At 35.4% G+C, this 23,322-nt stretch overlaps 1 protein-coding gene across 6 annotated transcripts in view; it reads left to right on the top strand.

Moving 5' to 3' along the window:
• PATJ (PATJ crumbs cell polarity complex component) overlaps positions 1-23,322 on the top strand; it is a 450,328-nt gene that overhangs the window by 93,088 nt on the left and 333,918 nt on the right. For all 6 annotated transcript variants that reach the window (XM_037827057.1, XM_037827058.1, XM_037827056.1 and 3 more), the window contains 2 exons: positions 492-653; positions 5,270-5,398. In XM_037827057.1, coding sequence (XP_037682985.1) covers positions 492-653; positions 5,270-5,398 — 291 coding nt within the window. The remainder of the gene's footprint in view (positions 1-491; positions 654-5,269; positions 5,399-23,322) is intronic.

Below are 23,322 nucleotides of genomic sequence, written 5' to 3'. Positions count from 1 at the left end.
TTGATCCTGAATTTTGTTATCTGTGCATTTTAAGTTGAGCAGTTTTTATTAGCCTTAAAATTAATGTTAATATCTATAGTCATATTCTTATGAAATGAAAATGTGAAAGGAAACAGTCTTACAATGGCTGTAAATGATATTTAGTGTATTTTAAAGAGAGAGAGGTAGAAGGAGACCAAAGTTTATATTTAACATGGAGTGTAGAACAGAGAAGCCACGAATATATGAAAAATCAGGCAGATCACTCACCCAGTAAGAGTTGTACTCTGCACACATTTTATATTTTAATTACTCAAGTTGAGTAAAGGATGTTAACCTTAATTTTTATAATTTTAAGGGTTGCTAATGTGTTGTTACTACTAAAATAATATATTGCATTTAGATCCCCTTTGTTTACAGGGAAAACAGAACAATGTCCTGTTTTCATTTTGATAGACTGGTATAAATGGGATTTTTGTTTTTTTCATTTGACTTATTGCTTGTCTTCCTAGGTCAATGGTGTGCAGCTCTTTGGAAAATCTCGCCGAGAAGCAGTCTCCTTTCTTAAAGAAGTGCCACCCCCTTTTACCTTTGTTTGCTGTCGACGGTTGTTTGATGAGGAGGCCTCTGTCGATGAACCAAGGACCACTGAAGCCTGTCCTCTTGAGCTGGAGGTACTAAATTGTACTCCTGAAGCTTAAAACAGAAATGCCATTCACCAAGAATGACCTTGCTATTGTACAATAATATGAAGGGAGGGGCGAGAAGCCCCCTCCCCTTTTTTTAGAAACTGGACGATAGAAGCTCTCAAAGGCGACAATGCATAACTCTTCAAATTAATTTGTTATTTTTCACTTAATGTCATAAAACTCGTTTGTTTCCCTGTAAATGTCGGTGACATTAATGTATATGCATTATGATTTTAAAGAACCATTTTTAGTGATTGCCTGGGCTCATTACTTTGGGCTCCCAGTTCAGCTCAGTTCATCTTAAGTTTAAGATGTTGGTGAGTGTTGAATATCTAACTGATCTCCCTATTTCAGAGCCCTAAAAGTATGAAGATCTATGACTAATTTTGAAGTGAATCTAGAAATTGCTGTAAAAGCTTCAGGAGGTCAGAGAATAAAGTAACACTTTCTTTGCTTTTTATACTCCTTTTAAGAGCACTGCAATTATGAAAAAAAATTTTGACCATAGCACTGCCATTTTATATCACTGTAACCTCATCCTTTAAACCATTTTTCCCCTTTCTGGACTCTTACATTATATTTCCATTAACACCATTTAGACATGTAGGACCTTCCCGTTTACCTAAGGTCTAGATTTCAAGATACCTGGACTCTAATCCTGACTGCATCACTTAATTGTGAATCTTTGGGCAAGTAACTTGACTTTATGTTCTTCATTTTCCTCATCTGAAAAATGGGGTCACTTATAATTTTTACCCATCACAAGAGTTTGTGTGGACAGAAAAGGAAGTAATGTATGCAAAGTTCTTAGCACAATGTCTTGTACATGGTAAGTAGTCAGTAAAAGTCAGCTATAATTATTCTCCCTCCAGTCCACCAGTCTTCCTTTTTTGATTCCCTAAAGTAAATAAGAGTCTCACTCTAGCTTATAGTCACTGGTACTTAAGTGAATATTAATCTTGTTTTTCCAAGAAGACTGTCAGCTACTTGTGAATGGAGACCATATCTTAAAACTATTTTGTATATCATAGTATTTTATTCTGTACTGGGCATGGAAAAGTTGCATATAACATTAAATTATTGATTGAGAATTTTTAATTTTAAAATGTTTATCGTTTGTAAAAAATTATCTCAAGGAATAGACTCAGATGCCACACTTTAATGATTTTTTTGCTATCCTTACTAGAATGCAATGTGGGTAGTGGCTTGCCTCTGAAGGTTGATAAAAAGGCTTTTAATCTAATCGTACGGGGTGTGTAAATCACCAGCCTAGCTTGCTGACTCTGTGCTCCCATCTGTCACTCTTTACAACAATAGGTGAACAACAGCTTTGAATTATGCTAAATGTCAACTTTGTGGCCCATTAGTTGATTGCTTTCCATTCTGTAAATTACAGGGATTATGCAGAACTGATTGTATCAAAAGCGATATATTTCAAGTTGGAGGATGATATCTTATAACACCTTGGATGCCTTGAACATTCTATATACTTGGGCTTTGTAATCATATGTGGTTTCTTAAAATCCTGGCTCTCTTTTCCATTTCTTTCTTTTCTCATTTATCTTAATACCATCTTATGTTACTCTTAAGCCCTATCTGGTTAGGCAGCTCAGCCAAAATTCTAACACTCATTAATCAGTGAGGATATTAAATGCTCCAGTAAAACATCCATCATATTGCATAGACATTGGAAGTTTACTTTTTATTGGAAGATATGTATCCTCTTTTTAAGTATGTCATGTCCTTGGATTAGGCTGAAAGATACGGAGGTTATTGATCCAAAACTTTCCCAGTGGTTTCGAGTTCTGTAATTCAAAAACCCAAGATTTTATTCACCATGGATTGGTCAATGTCTCATGGTGACAGTTTGAGAGCTGGAAGAATCCTAACTTTAGAAATGTGTTTGTATTAAGTCAGGAGTCTTATGCTTCCAAAGTAGAAGTTTTTTTCCCCCTCTTTATTTCATTAAATGGATTTTCTTATACGGGTCACTTAAAAGTATGCTTGTAGAAATGATGTGTTTCATTCTATTTATTAAGATTACCCTAACCCTTACAACTACTTTTTTTTTTTTTTTTTTTTGGCACAATTAACTTTATTTTTTAAAATTTACATCTGACAAGAGTTGATGCCAAAGTTCATAACCTGCTAGATACTCTAATGGGCTGTGTGAGTATCAGTTGAGCAGTGCCCCTGGCCAACTGTGAGGCCTTTACATGTTACTTAATCCTTACCACAACACTCTTCACTGTCATTCAATATGCCTGCTGTTGGAAGCTTACATTCTAATAAGGAACAGAATAGACATACAAATAATCAGTAATAGCCATAAAGGCCCTTGAAGGGGCAGTATTGAGTCTACCCACTCCTTATTGCTTCTCCCCATTTTACATTTGAAAATTGAGATCCTGTCAGGAATCTAAAAAATAAAGTTTCCTTTTCCAGTTGCTCATAGCATTTCCACCACTTAAGTAACATAGAATTGTGTGTCTCTCATGTATCTCTTTATGTCTAATTATGACCCACATACACAAACACCCAATACTGAAAGCTGGATGCTCACCTTTTAATTGCTTCTCTCAAACTTTTCTAGTTCCTAACATAGCTAGTGTGGGAACCCCAGGCCCAGGCCCCCTCTCCTCCATAGTGATTTCAGGAAGCTGCCAGTTTGACCAGGAGAGATGTTAAGTCACCGGACCTCCCCAGGGTAGGAAAAAAGTGTATTGTGAACAAAGCATTGAAACTCCCCTCCCCTGACCACTGTTGATGACAAATCCCCACACCCTTGTGTCACAAGACCTTGCCTAAACTCTGTTTTCACACCCCTCTTGTGTGCCTGGCCTGTTCTGTTCAGGAACCTTTCCATTAGACCTGTACCACTGGAACAGTTTTTTCCTAAGGATGTACTCAGAGTAGCTTTTTTAAATAATTATTTTCTCTGTGTATATTAGTTATCAACTTGCCATGTTAACTGATTTATATTCAACTTTAGAGTTTGCTTTTTCCCTTTTCAATTAAACTATTTTTTTGGAAAATATAAAACATTTACATGGGCCAGAATTCAAAGATATTAATAGGAAGATCCATGTCAGGTCCATGCTAGGGGACCCAGCACCCAGTGAAGTGTGTAAGACAGGACACCTCTACCCTGTCCCTACAGTCTACCACAGCTGCTACAACTCACACCAGACAAACTGACTCCATTACACCGTAGACTACAATGTCCTTGGGAAGTTGGAAATAGGCAGATCATCCAGGATTACATGGTTTGTAGGTTTCTACCTGCACTCCGCACTAAGGCTGCTGCATCTTTGCAGACACTTGGGGAAACTCCCCGGGCCCAAAGTCCGATAGCGACCCTCTCTCGTTGCTGCCGGCAGGGCCCGGCCCTGAACCTGCCACAAAGTAGCTGCAGGTGCGCCTGACTATCAAGCCAGCGGGTGAGTGACACAGAGCATTACATCTCCTTTTAAAAATTATTTAGTTAGTAGCTTTATTAAGAAAGAATTTCAAGGAAAACTCATTCAAAGATGGATGATTCATTAATATATTAAGCGAATATTTATTGAGCACTTACTATGAGCCAGGCGCTATTTTGAGTTGAGTGGATAACCACAGTAAAACTCTGTGGTAGCCCTTATGCAGTTTCCGTTCTAGCCCAGGAGCCAAGCATTTTGTTAGTTGCTAGGGCTCCCAAGAAAAAGAAGACAATTCTTGAGCTTCTGACAGAAGCTCAGATTATTGGGGGTGAGGGGGTGGGGGAGAGATGAAAACAACAATACAGTGCTATGAGTAGTATAATAACAAAGTTGAAGCACCATTCTCCTTTTGGGTAGTCCACTCATTGTCCCTCTATCAGTTAGCTTCCTAGCATTTCACATAACTGTGACTTTTCCACGAGAAGAGAAGGAGGCTGGAAAAGGTAGGCTTTGGGGTGAAGTTAGGAAAGTAACCAAGACCTGTGTGCTGGGCAATTGTGGTGGCTACCTCCCTCCAAATCAGACTTTCATTATTTCAACTCAGTAATTTTTACCTGATTTTAGACTGATACGCCTCCCTTTTGGTCTTACATTCCGCCCCCCCCACCCCCCAGCTTATTTTTCTGGTAAAGTTCTTAAAAAATTCCTAGAGGCAATAGAAGGGGTTTCTCTGTATCCTGCCTTGGCCTGTCTTTGTGTCCTGTCCTGGCATCTTTCCCTCTGTCTCTCACTCTTATTATTCCAGGTATTGCTACTTAAATATCTTATAAACGTCTACCTTTTGTGATGTTTTCATTTTTACTTAAATTGCCTATTTTTCCTTTTATGCTTCTAATGGGATGACAGAACTCATTGAAGTATAAGAGGTCAGTGTTAAAACTTTGAAACAGGTACTTTTACGTTAAAAAAAAACTCTGTACAGTCTGCATTTTTAAGTGCTTGAATTTTTATGAACATCTTATACATGAGTGTGCATGCCCCTTTTAAAAAGATTAAAGAAGAAAAACTACGCATGCCAAAGGGAATTCCTGGTTTGAGAAGCAGCTGTGAGATTCCTGATGTGTTAATTCTTTTCATATTTGAAAGCACAATGTTTTGAAGCATTTATCTTTGGTATTTCAGGATGACCACAATATAGATGTCAATACTGAAGAAGATGATGGGGAATTAGCACTGTGGTCCCCTGAAGTCAAGATTGTTGAGCTCGTAAAGGATCACAAAGGCTTGGGATTCAGCATTTTGGATTACCAGGTATAAGAACTCACAGAGTTTTTCTGATGTGATTGGTTTTTATTAAAGTTATGTGAAGTGGTAATTGTTTAAGGTAACCATTGACTTAAGCAGAACACAATGATTTGATGTATAAGACTACTATCCAAAAACGGGGTAGTAGTATTTTCATTGTTACCTGTACAGTTTTTAGCAATCATGGTAAGTAAAATGGTGAATATATACTAACCAGACAATAAGGGAAGCAATAGTTATATACCTATAGATGCTTTTAGAGACTGGAACTTGGTGAACTTTTTTATGGAGGATTTTTTTTCAGCTTTATTGAAACACATTTCACATACCATAAAATTCACCCATTTAAAGCATACAGTTCAGTGGTTTTTAGTATTTCAGAGTTGTGCAAGCATCACCACAATCTAGTTTTAGAGCATTTTCAACACCCCAGAAAGGGACCCCATACGTATTAGCAGGCATTCTCAATTCTCTCTGCCCCTTCCCATATGGAGGTTATCTCTCTTTGCCTACATATATAGCATTAATCACAATAAGCTTAACTAAGTGGAAATGTTCTTGATGAAATTATGACAAGTTCAGTAGTGGGGTGAAGTTACTGATGCATTTGGGGTAGAATGTAAGAGGTCACAATAGGACATCTCTATTATACTGGTTTGCCATTGACTGTAGGAATTTTAGACTTCTGAGTATCATGGGAAATTAAAACTGTTGGCAAGAAATATCTTCACTTTTAAGATGCATATTTTAATACTTTAGTGCTGCCTAAACCCACTGTGGTTTAATAAAGCAAAATGTACTCTATCAAAGCACATAAAATGCCAAGTGAAATCAAAATCAATTCTTCTTTTTTAATATAAGAAGGAAGTCAGGAACTGATTTAAAAAAATACTTTGAGCATTATGTAAGAACATTAAATTCCATGTTTTGGCGGTATGATTTAAGATTACTAAAATAGCTTGTAACTATTTTGTTTATGCTGGCAAATTTCTGGGCCAGATAGCCCTCTCAGTTATTAGAACTTCTCTTTGGAATATTATTGAATTATGAGTTTGTTGATTCAAAATAATGCATATTTTAGGAAATATTTTTAATCAGGAAATATCAATACTGTATGTTTCTTTTTCTTTTTTTTTGTAAAATATAAATACAGAAAGGTGTCAACCTTTGATGTACAGTAGTTTTCAACCTTTGATATAAGTAATTTCAAAATTTGTTATGGGTTACAATTCCACAGTTTCAGTTCTTTCTTTATTATGCAATATAGGGTATACATAGAAAAGTGAAGACTGTTGCTACCCCTTCCTCTCACTTAATCTCTTTCTCCATCTTCAGGGATGTCTAGGCAGGGAGCACCCTAACTTGTTCATATTGAAAGGGGGTGTCGACAGTATGGGAAAGGGGGCTGCATCTGATTGTTGTTCTTAAAGAGGCTGTTGCCTCTGGGTTTTAGGACTTGTCTGGCATAGGAACACTCTAGTGCATTTAAGTTTCTGAGAGATAAAACGTAGTGAGTGAATCTTTTATAGAATCTCAGGTTGTGACCTAGGTATTAGGGGACTACTTTTGGTAAGGGCATGGCATGCTGTGGCCATTTGGGATGTCTAGCTGGAGCTTGCATAAGAGAAACCTTCAGGATAACCTCTCGACTCTATTTGGGATCTCTCAGCCACTCGGACCTCAGCTTATTACCTTGCTTTTTCCCTCCCTTTTGGTCAAGTAGGCATTTTCAATCCCTTGCTGCTAAGGCCTGGCTCATTCCTGGGAGTCATGTCCCACATCGCCAGGGTGATTAATTCCTTGATGTTTATATATTGATTAATATTTGGGCATATAAAACAAATGGCAAGGGCTGTGTCATTTTCTTTTCCCCATTGTAGCCCTATTACCCAGCATATAGTAGATGGTTTATAAATTTTGCAGAATGTTTAGTCAAAATTAACTGGAATCTAATGAACAGATTCAATTTACCATTTTGATAATTGGGGTTTGGTTCAGAAAACACCTTTCAGATGTGGTTTTTAGATGTTCAGCTAAATTTCCATTAGAATAGGAGTCTAGATTTTTTCATTCTTATATAATAAATATTTATATCATAATGGTTGTTCTTTACCCTATTCAGTGAAATTTTCTGTATGTTTCATATTTTGAATATTGTACATGTTAAGGCAGAGGAGTGTTTCAGAACTTAAAAAATGAACTTCAATAAAAGATGGAAAGAAAAACTTCATAAGTCATCTTTAACAGTTTAATCCCTAGTTAACAGGAAATTCTCTTTATCAGTTCTGAGTTTTATGTTTTTTTTAAAAAAAAATACAGTCATTTCCAACTATAGAATCTTTTTTCTTTCTGCATTTTTATAGGTATGCATTACAATATTTATTGCTTTTTGTGATTTGATTTCTATCTTTATTTATAAAATTCTAGGTTTTTTTCCCCTCTCATATTCCTCATGATCATCAGCATACATACTGACATTTATTTCTGCACAAATTATATAAAGTAATTTTGCTGCAAAAAGTGTTAGATATTTCTTTTGCCTTTGTGCTTTTCAGAAAACTGGTAGAAAAAACTTAATTTCCTAAATGCTACCTTGAGTCATACCAAAGGACTCAGTTTATTTGCTTCTGTGCTTAAACCTTGAAAGAAAAAACATTCAATCTTAAGACACCTACAGTTGTGTACCACATGTTTTCACCATCTGTTAGTAGTAGATAGAACTCTTATCCACTGTGACATTTAGATAACAGGTAAATACTATTTAAAATTTGTTTTTGGCAGGTAATTAATTGATTATGCCATCACTTGTTGTAATTAGATAATAAATTCTAAAGTTCAAAAAATATTTTTTCAAGGCCAGGTGAAAGTTTAGCAAAAGTCATGGAAGGTTACTTTCCCCGCTATTACTGTGTTCAATACCTCCTGTTTGAATTTATTAGGTAGTTTACATAGGGACAATGCAGATCTCCACCCCCACTGCCACCCCCAGCTTACCATATTTGGAATTAGAAGTATTCTAGAAACATCTTAGCCACAGTGAGAAAGTGTTAGTAAATTCACAGAGCTTCCAGGTTGGAAAGGACCTATATTAGAAGTTTTGAGGACATTAAAAGTTGTACTTTGGTATATTAATTTCAGTTAATCACTTTTCTCACTAATGGGTTTATTTCTAGAATAATAAGAACTTCTTAAAGAGCCTGAGAAAATTATGTGCAATAGATACAACAAAGAAATCAATTCCTTCAGCTTTGAAATAGGGCTAATAATGTCTAGTTCAAAGGATCATTGTGAAATAATGTGTAAGGAAGTGGGAAATGCCATAGTAATTGTGAGTATTATAAACAGTCATCCCTTTTACAAAATAAGCACCACAAAATTTGTGCTATTGCCCTCAAAGATGGCGCCATACTGCAATATGCTTGTGCTCGATCCATTTTAAACTATGTAGTTAGATTAGAAAAATGAATAAGTAGATGCCTTTGTTTAGCGAAGTCTAAATTTAATTGTAAAATTGCATTCTAAAATGCAGCCAACTCTTGATGAGCCATATATGAATTACCCAATTGTAGATTATTGGCTAAAAATTTGCTTTTTACATAAATTGAGCCAATCTTAGGAAAAGATGAATCAGCAGATAAAGGATCTTGAATTGGCCCATGGAATGATAGGGTGGCTGTCTGGACTGGTAAGTGATTCAGAACATGAGATAGATGGTATAATAGAAGATGAGCAGAGAAAAGAAGCATGCTTTTATGCCAGAAATGAAAGTGCTGAATCTGACATACAGTTGTATGCTTTGGTCATAAGGCCAGAGAGCAAAGTGTGGAAATTCATTTTCATTAAAGGCATTTTAAATAGATTGGGGCAAATGAAAAAGAGAAAGCAACATGCAAGACATAGTAGATGTAATTCTGGTTATGAATTTCCTCATTAGATTTTAGGGTAAAGTGATAGTAGGTATTTTGTTGGCTATGATTTGAACCAATGTAGAGCATTTATTATTCTCAAAACTCCCTAGCCACTACTCCATGTAGCAGCTAGTTAAAATACTTCCCTGTTTGTATAGCATATTAGCAGTCAGTGGTCTCTGTGTAACATCATGCCTTAAGTAAGTGTGTCATGGAAAATAAAGATGTGCATGACTTGTCAAGATCATGAGTATTGTGGTTTGACTACATACTCTGTTTCTAAGCACCCTTCAGAAATTTGGTTATAAATTTTTATAGTGTAGTTTCTTGCCAGTTTCTAGGTATGGTTTCCATATTGGGCCTTTGTTATCTTTGCCATGTTTCCCCAGTATTTATTCCTTGGAATATTACTAATAATCATACTAATATTAATACCAATATGATGATAATAATAGCTAACATTTATAACATTTATTGAGTGTTTAGTTATGTGCTAAGCACTGTTTACATGCTTTACGTACATTAGCTCTTGTATTCCACACTAGAACCCTATGACGTAGATACTATTATTACCATTTTAGAAACCAGGAGACTGAGGCACGGAGAGGTTAAGGAACTTGTCCAACTTTACCCAACTACTATATGGAAGAACTGGAATTTGAACTCCAGCAGTGTGTTCCATAATCTGTGCTTTTAACCACTATATACTATATTATTTATTTCTTTATAAGTGACATTTCCAAGTGTGTTTTATTACCCACTGAACAGATCCCCATTTTTCTAGCTTACAAAAATTTTATATCTTAAAGATTAAGCTACTAATTAGTATTCCCATTTTTATTGCATATATGAAAGTTAGTAAATATTAAAAATTAATACAGTGTGCTCATATGCATTATGTAAGAGCTAGTGTTTATTGCTTCAGAAGAAAATAATTGCAAATACGAGCCCTAAGTTATTGCAAGTCATTTGTTGTGGGTTAATGTTCAATAATGAAGTTATTATTAGGTAGTCTGAAAGTCTGTAATTTTTAATTTCTACTGAAAAGCTTTAAAAAATTTTAGGACTGTGGATTTTACCTTTGGTTGACCTTATAAATTAAACTCTTCACATGGCAAGTGGACATTTTCTGGTGTTTTGATTTATGTTGAACTTTGTATAACCCTTTATGATTATAATTCACTAGAAATGTTTGACATTAGCCCATTTCCGAACGTCAGCCATGATATTTCTATCCTTGGTACATTTGAATTTCAATAATTTAGAAATTAAGATTTATTAACCAGTCATTCTCCTCCCTTATCCCATTCCTCTTCCCTCCTGTTATGGACTGACTCAATTTCTACCACAGCAGGTATTTTTGAGAGACTTTGCATTTGTCTTATATACTGAGAGAGATAAAAATAGAAAGCATAATAGCGCAACCATTGAGAGGTGATTTGTATGTAAATCTATTAATAATGCCTTAAAAACTTGAAAGACCAAAGACAAATGATGACTCATTAAAAAGAATCATGAAAATATTCCCCCTATAAAAAATTGACAGTGATTGATTATTTTTAACAGAAGAAATGGATTATAAAATACAAATAATATGAATATAAAATATTGCAGTATTGCCAGATCTTGGATATGACATGCCTTAGTATTTGTGAGAAAACGCTTAGTATGCAGTTTTAGTTGACTGTTAACTCTATATTAGAATCTCTTCAAAAAAGATTCTCTTAAAATTACAGAATGTCATTGAATAAATTTAATGTAGTAGTTGTGACTTGAAGTTGGCTTTTTTCTTACCTGTGCAACAGAATGACTCTTTGAGCACACTAAAAATGTATTAAAAATAGGTTATACATAAAAATGGCATTAAAACTTGAAAGGAACATATAGGTATCCCATGACAAGTAAATCTACCTTTGACTGTAGTTGCTCACTTTCCTTCCCAGGTAAAAGCTACTCTTTTTCTTTTCTGTCCCCCCCCCCCCCCCGAGATAAAGAGATACTCATATGATGAATTTTATTGTTGTTTTTTAAGTTTTTTTTTTTTTAAACACATATGTGGGAGATATCATACTCACTTAAAGCACATTGCTTTTTTCTCAATTGCACGTTTTGTCATGTTGGTTTTTATAGAGCTACCTAATTATTTTTAATGACCGCATAATATTTTATCATTGATGTGTAATAATTTAACCAGCCTCTTGTACCTAATCGGTAGGTATTCAAGTTATTTCAAATGAGGCCCTAGTGGATATTCTTGTCATACTCTTTTGTAAAAGTATGGGAATAAATCTCTGTGATAAATTCCTAGAAGTGGAATTGCTGGTCAAAAGAGTAAGCATATTTTAAATTTTGATACGTCTTTTGCCAAATTGCCTGAACATAACTCTTTGTGAAACTCTCATATATTTAGACCACTTAAATTTGATGCATTCTTATATAGAGGCAATTCTTTATTCAGATAATTTTCCTGGAAAATAAAGTGTAAGCTGTGAGTAATTCATGAATTTGCAAATGCTGATGGTTTTCCATGATATGGACAGATTATGTGATAGCAGTATATAACTATCAATTATCTTTCAATTTATATTGGCAGTAATTTATTGACTTTTGTAGCTGAGGGCATAAACTACTTATATTCAATCTATGATATTAGTACCCAAAAGTCTGTTCCTGTTTTTTCCACCAATTTTAATCTTATCAGAAAATTGAACTTTAAAGTGAGAAATTAAGTGCTTTAGTTTTTCTCAAAAGAGTTGAGATTTTGGGTAAATGATACTGTCATCAGTACATTGTGTTCAGTAACTTATGGAAGCCTGATATCTTTACATAGGTATTTGTTGGTTAGTTTATAGAATCTGATACATATTGACATAATTTTAGTATGTAGTAACTACAATAAAAAGCCAGGTGCAAAATTATACTGTTTCCAGAATCTAAAATATAGAGGACAGATATGCACTGCAAATTACTATGTAGTTTGATTTTAATGCTCAAGGACCTCATAACATTTCTATAGGTTTCTATTTGTGTGTGCTTGTGTGTTTGTGTGTGTGTGTGTGTCTGTGTCTGTGTTTTCAAGACCCCTTTGAGTCCAATTCACCCTTGCAGGATTAAGATATGGATACTAAGCAAAAGCAGTCAATCTGCTGTTAATGGCTATATCCTTATTCTTGCAAATATCATATAGCTTACTGTTGAACAAACCACACATCTGCATTTAAAGGTCACTTCTGTGTAACAAAATTTAGGGGAACTGATAAAGGCTACTCTTTGCCCTTCCCTGATTCCTGTCCACATTTATTTTTATTAACATCAAAGTACTGTAAGCTCCAATGCCAACTGGGCTGAATGATTTCTTTTTACAGAGGATTTGCTTCTTTTCCCTCTATGGGAAAGTTCTGTATCCTTTAAGTCATTTTAAGCTGCTTCATTTGAAAAATAATTCTTAGTAGCGTGATCATGGAATGGATTGATTGCAGCTACTGGGGAAATTCTCTCATGGCTTAAATATTGCTTTTCAAGCCTGCAAAGTAGGTGAATGAAGGCAGCCCACTCCTGGTGTGTGGAGTTTGTCCTGTGCTCAGGATGATGACTGACTTCCAAAAACCTCAGTGCAGCAAAACTAAAGGCATCAGGAGACCAGAAGCCACTTAATAAGAGATCAAAGAGGCTGTGTGTATATCAGCTTGAAATCCAGATAGTACAGATCAAAAGCTTGCCTTTGCGAGGCAGCTGCAGGGGGATGAAGTTAGCAGGAGGCCTCAAAGATCTTAAGTCAAGCCTGATGTTGAACTTTGCGGGAATTTCATGGCTCCTCTGGAATACGGATTTGGCAAAAAAAAAAAAATCCTATTGTATCTAATGGTGGAGAGAGAGAATAGTGGGTAGGCAGCAAATGCTCTTCAGCTGGAGGTTGGTTTCTCATAGGGTAGCTCTCCTTTTAGCAAACGTTTTCCCAGGACTGTTTCTGCTTCATCCTAGAAGACTTTGTTGAGGAGGAGAGGATCCTGAAAACGAAATGGCTGTTGTATTATCTTTTAGTGAGTAGTTAAAAAATGACCAAACTGTAAATATTAGCAATTAAGAAATGGCCATGGTATTTTGACCAAGAGCTAAAAACTAGGCACTCAGATGCCCAGATTTACTGAAATACTTGGTAATTCCACCTCTCCCGGGAAGTGCTCAAGATATTCCAGGAAGTTAGTGGATATTAGTCTGGCCGTGCATCTGTGTTCTCCGTGTAGTTAAAAACAGAATAACCATATCTGGAAACAAACAAACAAACAAAAGAGTTGATTTAAAGTAGAAACTCATTCCCCAGAGATTATTTCATCTTTAATCTCCCCCGCTTCCACATTTGAGTGACTGTGTTTCAGAAATTCACCCTTGATTCTGATGTGTAGGCCACATTGAGAATCATAGTGGGGTGAAAGTCATAGCCCTTCCTAGAAAACAGCAAAATGATTGACTCAAGTCAACACCATGTATTGAGAATCTGTTGTTCCCAAGGTGATTTGTATGGCCCTGAGCTGTTTGTGGGTATTAGTTGGAGCCAAACAAAGGACCCGTTTTTGCATTTGGGATGTGACACCCTACTAGGACTTTGGACAAGTCATTAGTATTTCTTATTCCCAGTTTTCTAAAATAAATAATCTCGAAAATGAAAATAATACTTGCTTTTTAAAATTGTGAAGACAAAATAAAACAATTTATATAAAATGCTCATACTTTTTAGGCACAAAATAATCAATGCTACTATTTGCTGAAACAATGATGAACATTTTTAAAGATAGATTCTGAGTACAGACTTGCTATGTCTGTCATTTTTTCTCTCATTCAAAAGAAATTGTTCACTTAATATAAGCTAGCAGAGAAGATATAAAGATGAAAAGATATGCTCCCTTTAAAGATCTTATATTTAACAAAACATTAATTATCTCCTGTGCCAGTCACTGTTCTAGAAACTAGGGATAAGGCAGTGAACAAAATAGACCAAGTCTCTGTCCGCAGGGAGTGTATATCCAATTGGATATACACAGACAATGGGCAAATTAAACATGTTGAAGTCTATTATTAAATGCAGCAGACTTGAGAGTAGTTCTTAATAATATGTTACGATTTTAGCAATGAGTAAGGCCTAAGAGGCTCTGTGATGGTTATTTCTTAGGATCCAGGGTAGGCCTTACAGGGAACTGAGGCATGCCTAGTGGACAAGCAGGTAGTAGACATTCCAGAAACAGGAATGTCCCCAAACTGATAAATTAATCCTGATTTCATATCATTTTATTTTCTTTAACAACTGTGAATTATTAATATTTTTTAAACTATCAAATTTTATTCCTTTTAATGAAAAGTCTCTTGAGAAACTTTATGTTCTAATTTTTTATTTGGAAAACATGGTCACCATATCACATGGTAATAAGAATTTACAATTATGTACTGCTTATTCTGTGTCAGGCATTGTTCAAAGCACTTTATATTAACTGATCTAATCTTTTCAACAGCTGTATGAGCTAGGTCCTATAGTCATCAATTTCATGGATGAGGAAACTGATACCATAAGACTAAGGGGGAAAAATCAATTAAAAGATGAAAAAAAATTCTGATAATTTTGTCTTTTAAGTTTGCTGCCCAAATTATTTTTTCTTTGATAATTTATTTTCAATAAACTGCCTTCTTTCAGTTGTCTTATAGTTTTTTTTTTTTTTAAATTCAGTTTTATTGAGATATGTTCACATACCACACAATCATCCATGGTGTACAATCAGCTGTTAAAACAGAACCATCATATAGTTGTGCATTCATCACTCCAATCCGTTTTTGAACATTTTCCTTATACTGGAAAGAATCAGAATCAGAATAAAAAATAGAAATAAAAAAGAACACTCAAATCATCCCCCCCCATACCACCCTATTTTTCATTTAGGTATTGTCCCCATTTTTCTACTCATCCATCCCTACACTGGATGAAGGAAATGTGATCCACAAGGTTTTCACAATCACAGTGTCACCCCTTGTAGTCTACATTGTTATACAGGCCTCTTCAAGAGTCAAGGCTACTGGGTTGGAGTTTGGTAGTTTCAGGTATTTACTTATTTTTGAAGCCCTTCTTGCCTCTACTCCTCATTCCTCACCAAAGCTCTTTAGGGACCATACAGTTTTTCCTTCCTCCCTCCCTCCCTCCCTCCCTCCCTTCCTTCCTTTCTTCCTTCCTTCCTTCCTTCCAGAGAGTATATAGTTAGCAAAATTTTTATTCTGCTCATTGTGTGCTATATTTCACAGAGTACTGGTTGACCTTTCAGGGATTAAAACAAACAAATGCAGATTTTTTTTCCAAAGAATGAAGGGCATCCTGTGTCCCTGATGCAGCAGTAGTGTTCAGAGAGCCTCCCAGTCTAGAGATGGTTCCTGTCTTTCAGTGTCTGCTTGAGGGAGGAGGAAGACTGAGGAAGGCCGTGCTCTTTGAGCCTCTCCTTATGTGCATTCAGGTGGACAGGGGTCAGCAATCTGGAGAGTATAGGTTCAACCTTTTATTTTCATGTGTTAACATTTAGGTACACCATCATAAAAGGTTTGCCAATGACAGTATTGTTGGTCCCAGTTGCACATGCCCAGCTGAATTTATACAGCAGTAAATGGAATGGTAACTAACCCTCCAAACCCATATTTCCTACTAACTTCCGTCATCAGCTTCAGAGTAATAATAATAATAATAATAATAATAATAATAGTAAAAGCAATTATGAAGTTATTACTTTGGGCATATTAAGCATTTTACATGCCTTATCTCATTTCATGCTTTTTACAACCCTATGAAAAATCTGTACTGTTGCTGTTTCCATTTACATATGAGAAACCTGCATGTCAGGTGTTAAGCAACTTGACCAATTTCACTCAGATAGTATTTGTATGTGTTTAGGTTGAGAGTGATTTGTTTGGAAAATTAAAATAAATTCCAAAACTAATATTTGAAAAGCTTTTTAAAAGTTTTATGCTTCTAAAATTTCCTGCATCTTGATAACTTCCAATGAAGTTATACCCTTAATAGAGGATATAACTTTGTACTTGAGTACTACAGTCAGCTTGTGGAACCCCAGCCATAAAAATTTATCCAGGTGATGGTGCTTTCAGATAAAGGACAATTGTGTGGTTTGTTTGCTTTTTCCCCTTTAAAACCAGCAAAAGTCCTGGACCAGGAGTGAATGATAAACTTGTAAACAATTGCAGTGTGACATAATGTTTCACAGATGATAAATCCAGGTAAAATATCTAATATCCAAGTAAAATTTCCATTAGGAGTCTAGAAGGGGATAGGCAAGAGAAAGTAGTAGTCTTTAGGAAGTGATTTCCATAGGATTCCAGCTTGAACCATTTAAATTATTATGGTGTTTAAAGTGAATTTTAAAATTATAAAGCTATGTAGAATGTGTAAGCTCATATTTTTTTTCCTTTGTCTATTTCTTCTCTTCAATTGTACTTTTAATTGTTTTATGTTCTATGCTTGGATTCAGCTACATTCATATGTATGTATGTTGCATGGAAATACCTACTCTTAATGCCTAATAGTATTTAGGAAGTACTAAGACACAAGAAGCCAGGAACCATATCAGTTTAATCTATCTTAAGTGTACTGAATGTATTTTGTGGGCACTTACTTTGAATGTGCTGGTGTTGTGGGAATTCATATGATTAGTGTAATACTTTGCCATTTGACAAAATGGTTAAAAATGGGGTTAAATTCTAGGTAGGAGCTTGCTCATTATTCATTAGAATTATTTAGTTATTGCCTTACATTGACTATAAATATATTTATTCCTCTTTCCTAAAAGTAAATGCATAGCATGTTGGTCAAATCAGAAAAAACTCTTTTAGAATAGTTACAACTACCACTATCTTAATCCAGACCCATTCTAGTAATTTTACTTCAACCAGTGGTTCTTGACATGTCTTTTGTTGTTATCTCAATATGGCAAAGGAAAAAAAAAGTAGTTTTAAAATTCATCTTATAAAAGAGAACATGTATCAACATATTTTGTCGTTTGCTTTTTTTTTGTTTTAAGGGTGAAATGCCCAGGAAGTAAAGCCTTGTGCAGTCAATGGCCTTTTTATGAGTTCTTAAAAGGCATCTCTAGCTAAAATTATATTTGTGTTTATGACTGTAGTATACATCTATGGTTTTCATTGCTGGTGCTGTGTTTTGAATTAACTTCCATCTTTCCCTGCTTTTTATAGTGGTTTGTGAATGGTTTAGTAAAAATTAAGGACAAATTTGATTCAAGATACTCTGTCAAATTTAGTTGTAGGATTTTAGAGTTGGGGAAGGGAATCCTAAATGTCCTGTATCCAATACTCTCATTTTATAATTGAAGAAACTGACTCAGAGAAATGAAGGCACTTGTGAAACTGTACACAGCCAAAGCATGACCAAGCTGGGGTTTGAAGCTTGTCTCTTGACTTCTGATCCACACCCATCCCACCACTAGTGGATTGAATATTTCTGCCTTGTCTGTCTCTCCAGTATATGTTTCCTCCTTTTTTTAATCTTTGAATTCCTGTTTCCTGAGTGACATTGCTCACAGTGGAAATTTTAATTCATGCCAGCTGTGCAAAAGCACATCTGCAGATCACTGTTTTCCTTAAGCTGTACAGATCAGAGTGTGTGTATGTGTGTGTAAGAACCTTTCCTTTGCCTTTTTTTGTACCCAGTTCCTTGTTCTGTCTACCTCCAGTATGAAATATTTACCTGTCACCCACTTTAAACTTAGAAGTTTTTTCCTATATCTCCATTTTCACAACTTCCTTGAGATCTTATCCTGAAAATTTATTTAGCTGTTAATTTATTTAGATTTTAACTTAATAGTTTTTAGTTCAGATAATAGTGACCACATTTTAAAGTATATTCTTCAAGAAACTAACATTTGGCTGCTTGCTGCTTCCTTAGCTTTCTCAGTTGACTCTTACTTATCAAATATTATATAGATAACTACTTACATTTTTCATAAATTAGTGTATGTAGATCCTTTAAAATTATCTTTGAAACATACTTCCTGGCAGTTAAATAAATGAATATTTGTAAAATTATAAAATTTAATAGCCTAATTATGTAATAATGTGCAGAACAGTATTGAATTCATTGATCAGTAGATTGTTTCTATTCATTTGCAAAGCCCTTTATATTTCAGAGTTGCTTAGAGTTGTTTTGTTAGGTATTCCTTAGAGTCATCTCATCATCTTAGGGAAGGCCTCCTGTAATACAGCTTAAGAGGAGGTGTTTTGGTGAGCTGTGCAAGACAACCCAGAACTTTAATGACATAAAGTTAAGACTGTTAAGAAGTAACCATATTTCCTCTCGTGAGTTAAGTCCTTTTAGTGAGCCATCTTTGTATTTTAATACACTCAGTTGACAATACTTGTCAAAATTATCAAAAGTGAAGTAACTTGCAGCCAAGTTTTTATCTGAAATAAACAATGGTCAGTCTCTTTGCTATCTTGCCGTGCAGTCTCTTAATTCCTAACCCCACACTTAATATTTTTAAAATGTGGGGCATTGGATACAGACTGACAAAAAGAAGAAGAAACAACACAAAGGTTATTTATTTTGAGTCCATGTAATTAAGTCAGTTTACATCTTAATTTTTTTTTTTTTTTTCCATTGGGGTAAGACTGCAAAGCATGTAGATGTCAAATGTAAGAGTAGTTCTTGGTGTGTGTCTCATGTTCTTCCTATTTTCAAAAATGCTGCTTTCTGATGCATTTGCCAATTTATTAAACATGACCACTTTTCTTGTTAATTTCTTCTGTCTCCTCTTTATATAGCAATCTCTGCTTCATTCATGCCTTTCTGCTGAATTTGCCATATGTGCTTTCTTGTATTTGTATATCTAGTTTTGTAGCAACTTCATGGCTAGAGCTATCTGCATCTTCTAGTTGACATGCCCATCTCTGACAGAGCCCACATTTCCTAACTGAACCACATCCCCATCCCAAGTGATGCCCCTGCCTTCTGCTTTAGTTTATGTGAAGTCTCTTCTCTTTGATCTCTGGGAATGTACACAGATATTCATATAATACATTTTATAGGCACTTTGAAAACTTTGAATCCCATCCATTTGGGCATAATGATTGTCACATGTTTGTCTCTTTTCACGTAAAGGTGTTCTTATGCTCACCAAATGAATGGATTCTTGAGAAAGAAAATGTAAATTAAAGTTTGTCAAACAAATGTGTGTTTTACTTGTAAATGCAGACATGCTATATATATTCATGTTCTCTAACTTCTTCATCAGTGAGGCACTGAAATGTTTAATAATATCCCCTAGTGGCCAATGTGTTATTTGAGGGATTCAGTTTTATACACTTCGGTAAGGTGATATAATATATATATATATGTATTTTTATGTATATGTGTATACGTATATATTTTCCACCATATTTGCCTTCTCTAGACATTAGCAAATATCTTAAGATGGAGACACAACGTCAGTTAGTGACTAAGTACATAGACTCTGGAGCTGAACTAGCTATTTTAAATTGTGATTGTGCCATTTATCAACTGTTTGCTTGGTTAACTTATTAATCTTTCTTTTTCTTAGTTACCTTATCTGAAAAATGGGAATAATAATGGTGCCTACCTCATAGTGGTAGTATGGGGATAAGTGGGTTAAGATAAGTATTATTCTGAGAAGAGTGCCTAACATGGCAAGAACTAATAAGTGTTAACAGTGTTGCTGTTACTGTTTTTCTTCATGTATGATCAGATGTGGCCTTTGCCCTTGGTAAACTGAGCAAGATGCTATATAGATTAAGCCATTCAGTATTTCAACTACTCTTCAGTGCCTTTTATGTGCCAGGTGCTGTATAGGCACTGGAAATAAAGCAGCAAAGAAGCAAACACATCCTTACTCTCATGAAGCTTATTGTCAGTAAGGAAGATGCTTATAACAGGAGAAATGCAAGGTGCTGTAGAAACATCTAGCAGGAGGACCTAGCTTGTTCTAGGAAGGCAGAGACGTTAAGTAAAATATATGATGGTAACTGCTACAATGGAAAGTCTGTTTTAGGTTTAGGGATATCACAGAGTAGGAAGTTTGTGAGTCTTCTTTGGGTGATCAGGGAAGACGTCACATTGGAGGAAACACTTTAGCTGACTCTGGGGGCAAAGATGTAGGCAAGTGGTAATCAGGCAGAGAAGGCATTCTTGGCAAATGGGATGGCATGTACAATGTCATGAAGCATGCCAGAGAATTTCACAGTCCCTGAATTTCAATAGTTCTGTATTGTTGAAACATGGTACCTGGTAAATCTGGGCAGGTGGTGGTATGTGTGGAGAGAATGAGAGGGGATGAAACTGAACAGCAGATCTGAAGAAATTTCTCTGCCAAAGAGTTAGGACTTTACCTGAAGGCTGTGATGTGTCAGTGAAGTGTTTTAAGCAGAGGAGAAACTGAGATCACATTGTTATTTTTAAAGAGCTTTCTGTTATCTCTGGAGAATGGACTGAAGGGTGGGGGCAAAGTTGGAGACAGGGAGAACTGTTGGGAGACCATTGCCATTGCATAGCTGAGAAATGATGAGCAGCTGAACCAAGGCACTGGTGAGGAAGGATTGCACAGAAAGAGAAGATCCGATTGACGTGCCTTTGAGAGCAACTCTGAGGGAAAGTAAGTGAATTCGTAGGTGTATGGTTATGCAGTGTGGATTATTGGGGGAGAGGTGTCTGTCAACTCAGACTTCCTCCAATATTGAACCAACCGGATGTTGCTAATATCAAACATTAGCATCACTCAGGGGGACCTCAAAAATCCTCTCATCCACCTTTTTCTCACACAAAGAAGGTGATTATGTTCATCTACAAGACAGAGCAGTTAGGTGATTCATGCATGATTTCATAGCTAAGTAGTGAGTTGTAGAACTCAGGTCCCTGTTTTCTGGTGTAGTATTCCGAAGAAAATTTAAAAGTATTTGATCCAAAATAATGCTGTACTTAATTGATTATAGGAGTTCGGTAATATTTATTTGAGCTGTATGGAACAAACTTTCATAAATGGTTGAGTTGAAGCAAACGTATGGAACACTGTTAGAGTGTATATAATAATCGAAACTTTTGAATAAAAAGGAAAAAGAAATTCCTTCAGAAGGGGAGAATGGCCTACACAATCCAAAGGGATGGTTCTTCACGTTATGTGATTGGTCTTTAGTGCCCTCTGTTGGCTATTTATTCTAAAACAACATCCTGATCTTGACCCCAAAGTTCCTTATGGTGTTATTTACCAAAAGAAAAAAATTAAAGATTTTAAAATTATGATAAAAGGTGATGAACACTGATGGATACTTTAAAAATCCACTTGGGGTCTAAGGATTGGGGAGAGGGCTTGGGAAATATCTTTGTAACATGGGAATGATACTGTGGACTGCATTTTTGGAAATAGACCTTTCTGATCAGAAACAGACTGAATCAGGTTGGCTCTTATGAATTTTTTTAATGCAGCAAAACCTCAAGAATAGCTGCTGCCCCAGTAGGCAGTAACAGTTGCCGTTTTTCCATAGGGTGGCTGCTCCACGTGATGGCTATGAAAGGAAATGACTGTTACTCATTAAAGCAACTTCATTCAGCTTTGTGGGAAATCACACAGCCAGGAAAGTCATCATAGAAAATGAAGTAGCAATTATACATAATGGAGCATCTTCAGAGGTGGTGGTTTTTCCTTATTTTTAAGTAACAAAGAAACTGCCTTTGGGTTTTCTCCTGGAGGAAAAGGAGTGGTCGATTAGGTTCAGTGTTTAGAGTAATAGAGGTCTAAATCTGAATAAATTTTAGTATGCAAGCACACCTGTTACTAGTTTTAAGTTAAAGAAAACTCCACTTTGTATAAATAAATATACACCGTGATTTTTCTGCAATTAGGGAGATCCATTAATCTTTCAAGAGTAGAATTCTATTTTCGTTATTTCCTGGTTAATCTTCCTTTGAAATGTTTCTAATTATCATTTCAACAGGTTTAATTTTGAAAGCTTAATCACCTATTTGGGTTTCGAATAGTACTTTTTGAATGGAAACTGCAGAGATTGCTCAGATGCCAACCTCATGAAGTCATTTATTTGCTTTTGGTATATTTTACTGTTGCAATTTTCTCTAAGAAAGTTTAGTATTATTAATATGAAGTAATGTTAGCTGCTTTCTGTGCAGGAATGAGGTATTATGTAGTTTCCCTTCCCCCCCACTAAAAAAGCCTTTCATCGAAAACTGAAATCCTAAATGAAGGACATAATTGTACAGCTTATTTATTAGTGTGTCAAACTTAAAATGTAATGGTTTCATATTTCAGAAGGAAACGTGTGTTGTGATTCATGGTTGCTGGTGACAAAATAGACAGCTCTTTTATATTACTGTACTGATTGCCTGCTGATACACCACTAAATTTTTTTTAGTTTTCCTCTCTTCCTGTGCAATAGCTCCCTCTACTTGAAAGCATTGGTGTAATTATAGTGTAACATTATGAACATTATTAATGACTTGCCATGACTCTTTAATTTTTAATCCTTTGCATAAATATGTGTTATTATACATCAGGGCTTGTAAGAAAATTACCAAGAGTCTCTTGACTTGGGGGTAGAAAGGTAAGATTAGTTAAGGAAAGCAAGCTAAGCTATGTTGAAGGTATTTTTCAAGAAATTAACTGTGCAGCTCTTGTTGATTTTAAATCTGGCCTATTTAGTTAAAATTCCATGTGGTACTTTGAAAATGAGCTGATAGCTGAAACACAGGGATATTACAACTGGATCAGACAACTTCAAAAGGACCGTCTGCCACTTAAATAGACATAAACTGGCACTTGACAAATTCTCATTTTGCTAAGTCCAAAGTCTTGTAATTTTAACACAAAATGTGACTATTTCCCTCTACTTTCTCAGGAAGAGTTTAGTAGAAGCTAACAGCAGTAGAATCTCAAGTTATGTAAATCTTGCCTTTTTAGAACAGTATGTGTAACGAAGCAATTGCAAAATAGACAAAAGTAAATGTTG

This window comes from Choloepus didactylus, chromosome 2 (genome assembly GCF_015220235.1).
Source record: "Choloepus didactylus isolate mChoDid1 chromosome 2, mChoDid1.pri, whole genome shotgun sequence".
Classification (NCBI taxonomy): domain Eukaryota; kingdom Metazoa; phylum Chordata; class Mammalia; order Pilosa; family Megalonychidae; genus Choloepus; species Choloepus didactylus.
The sequence above is the reverse complement of the archived record's forward strand: the minus strand, read 5'-3'. Positions and strand labels throughout refer to the sequence as shown.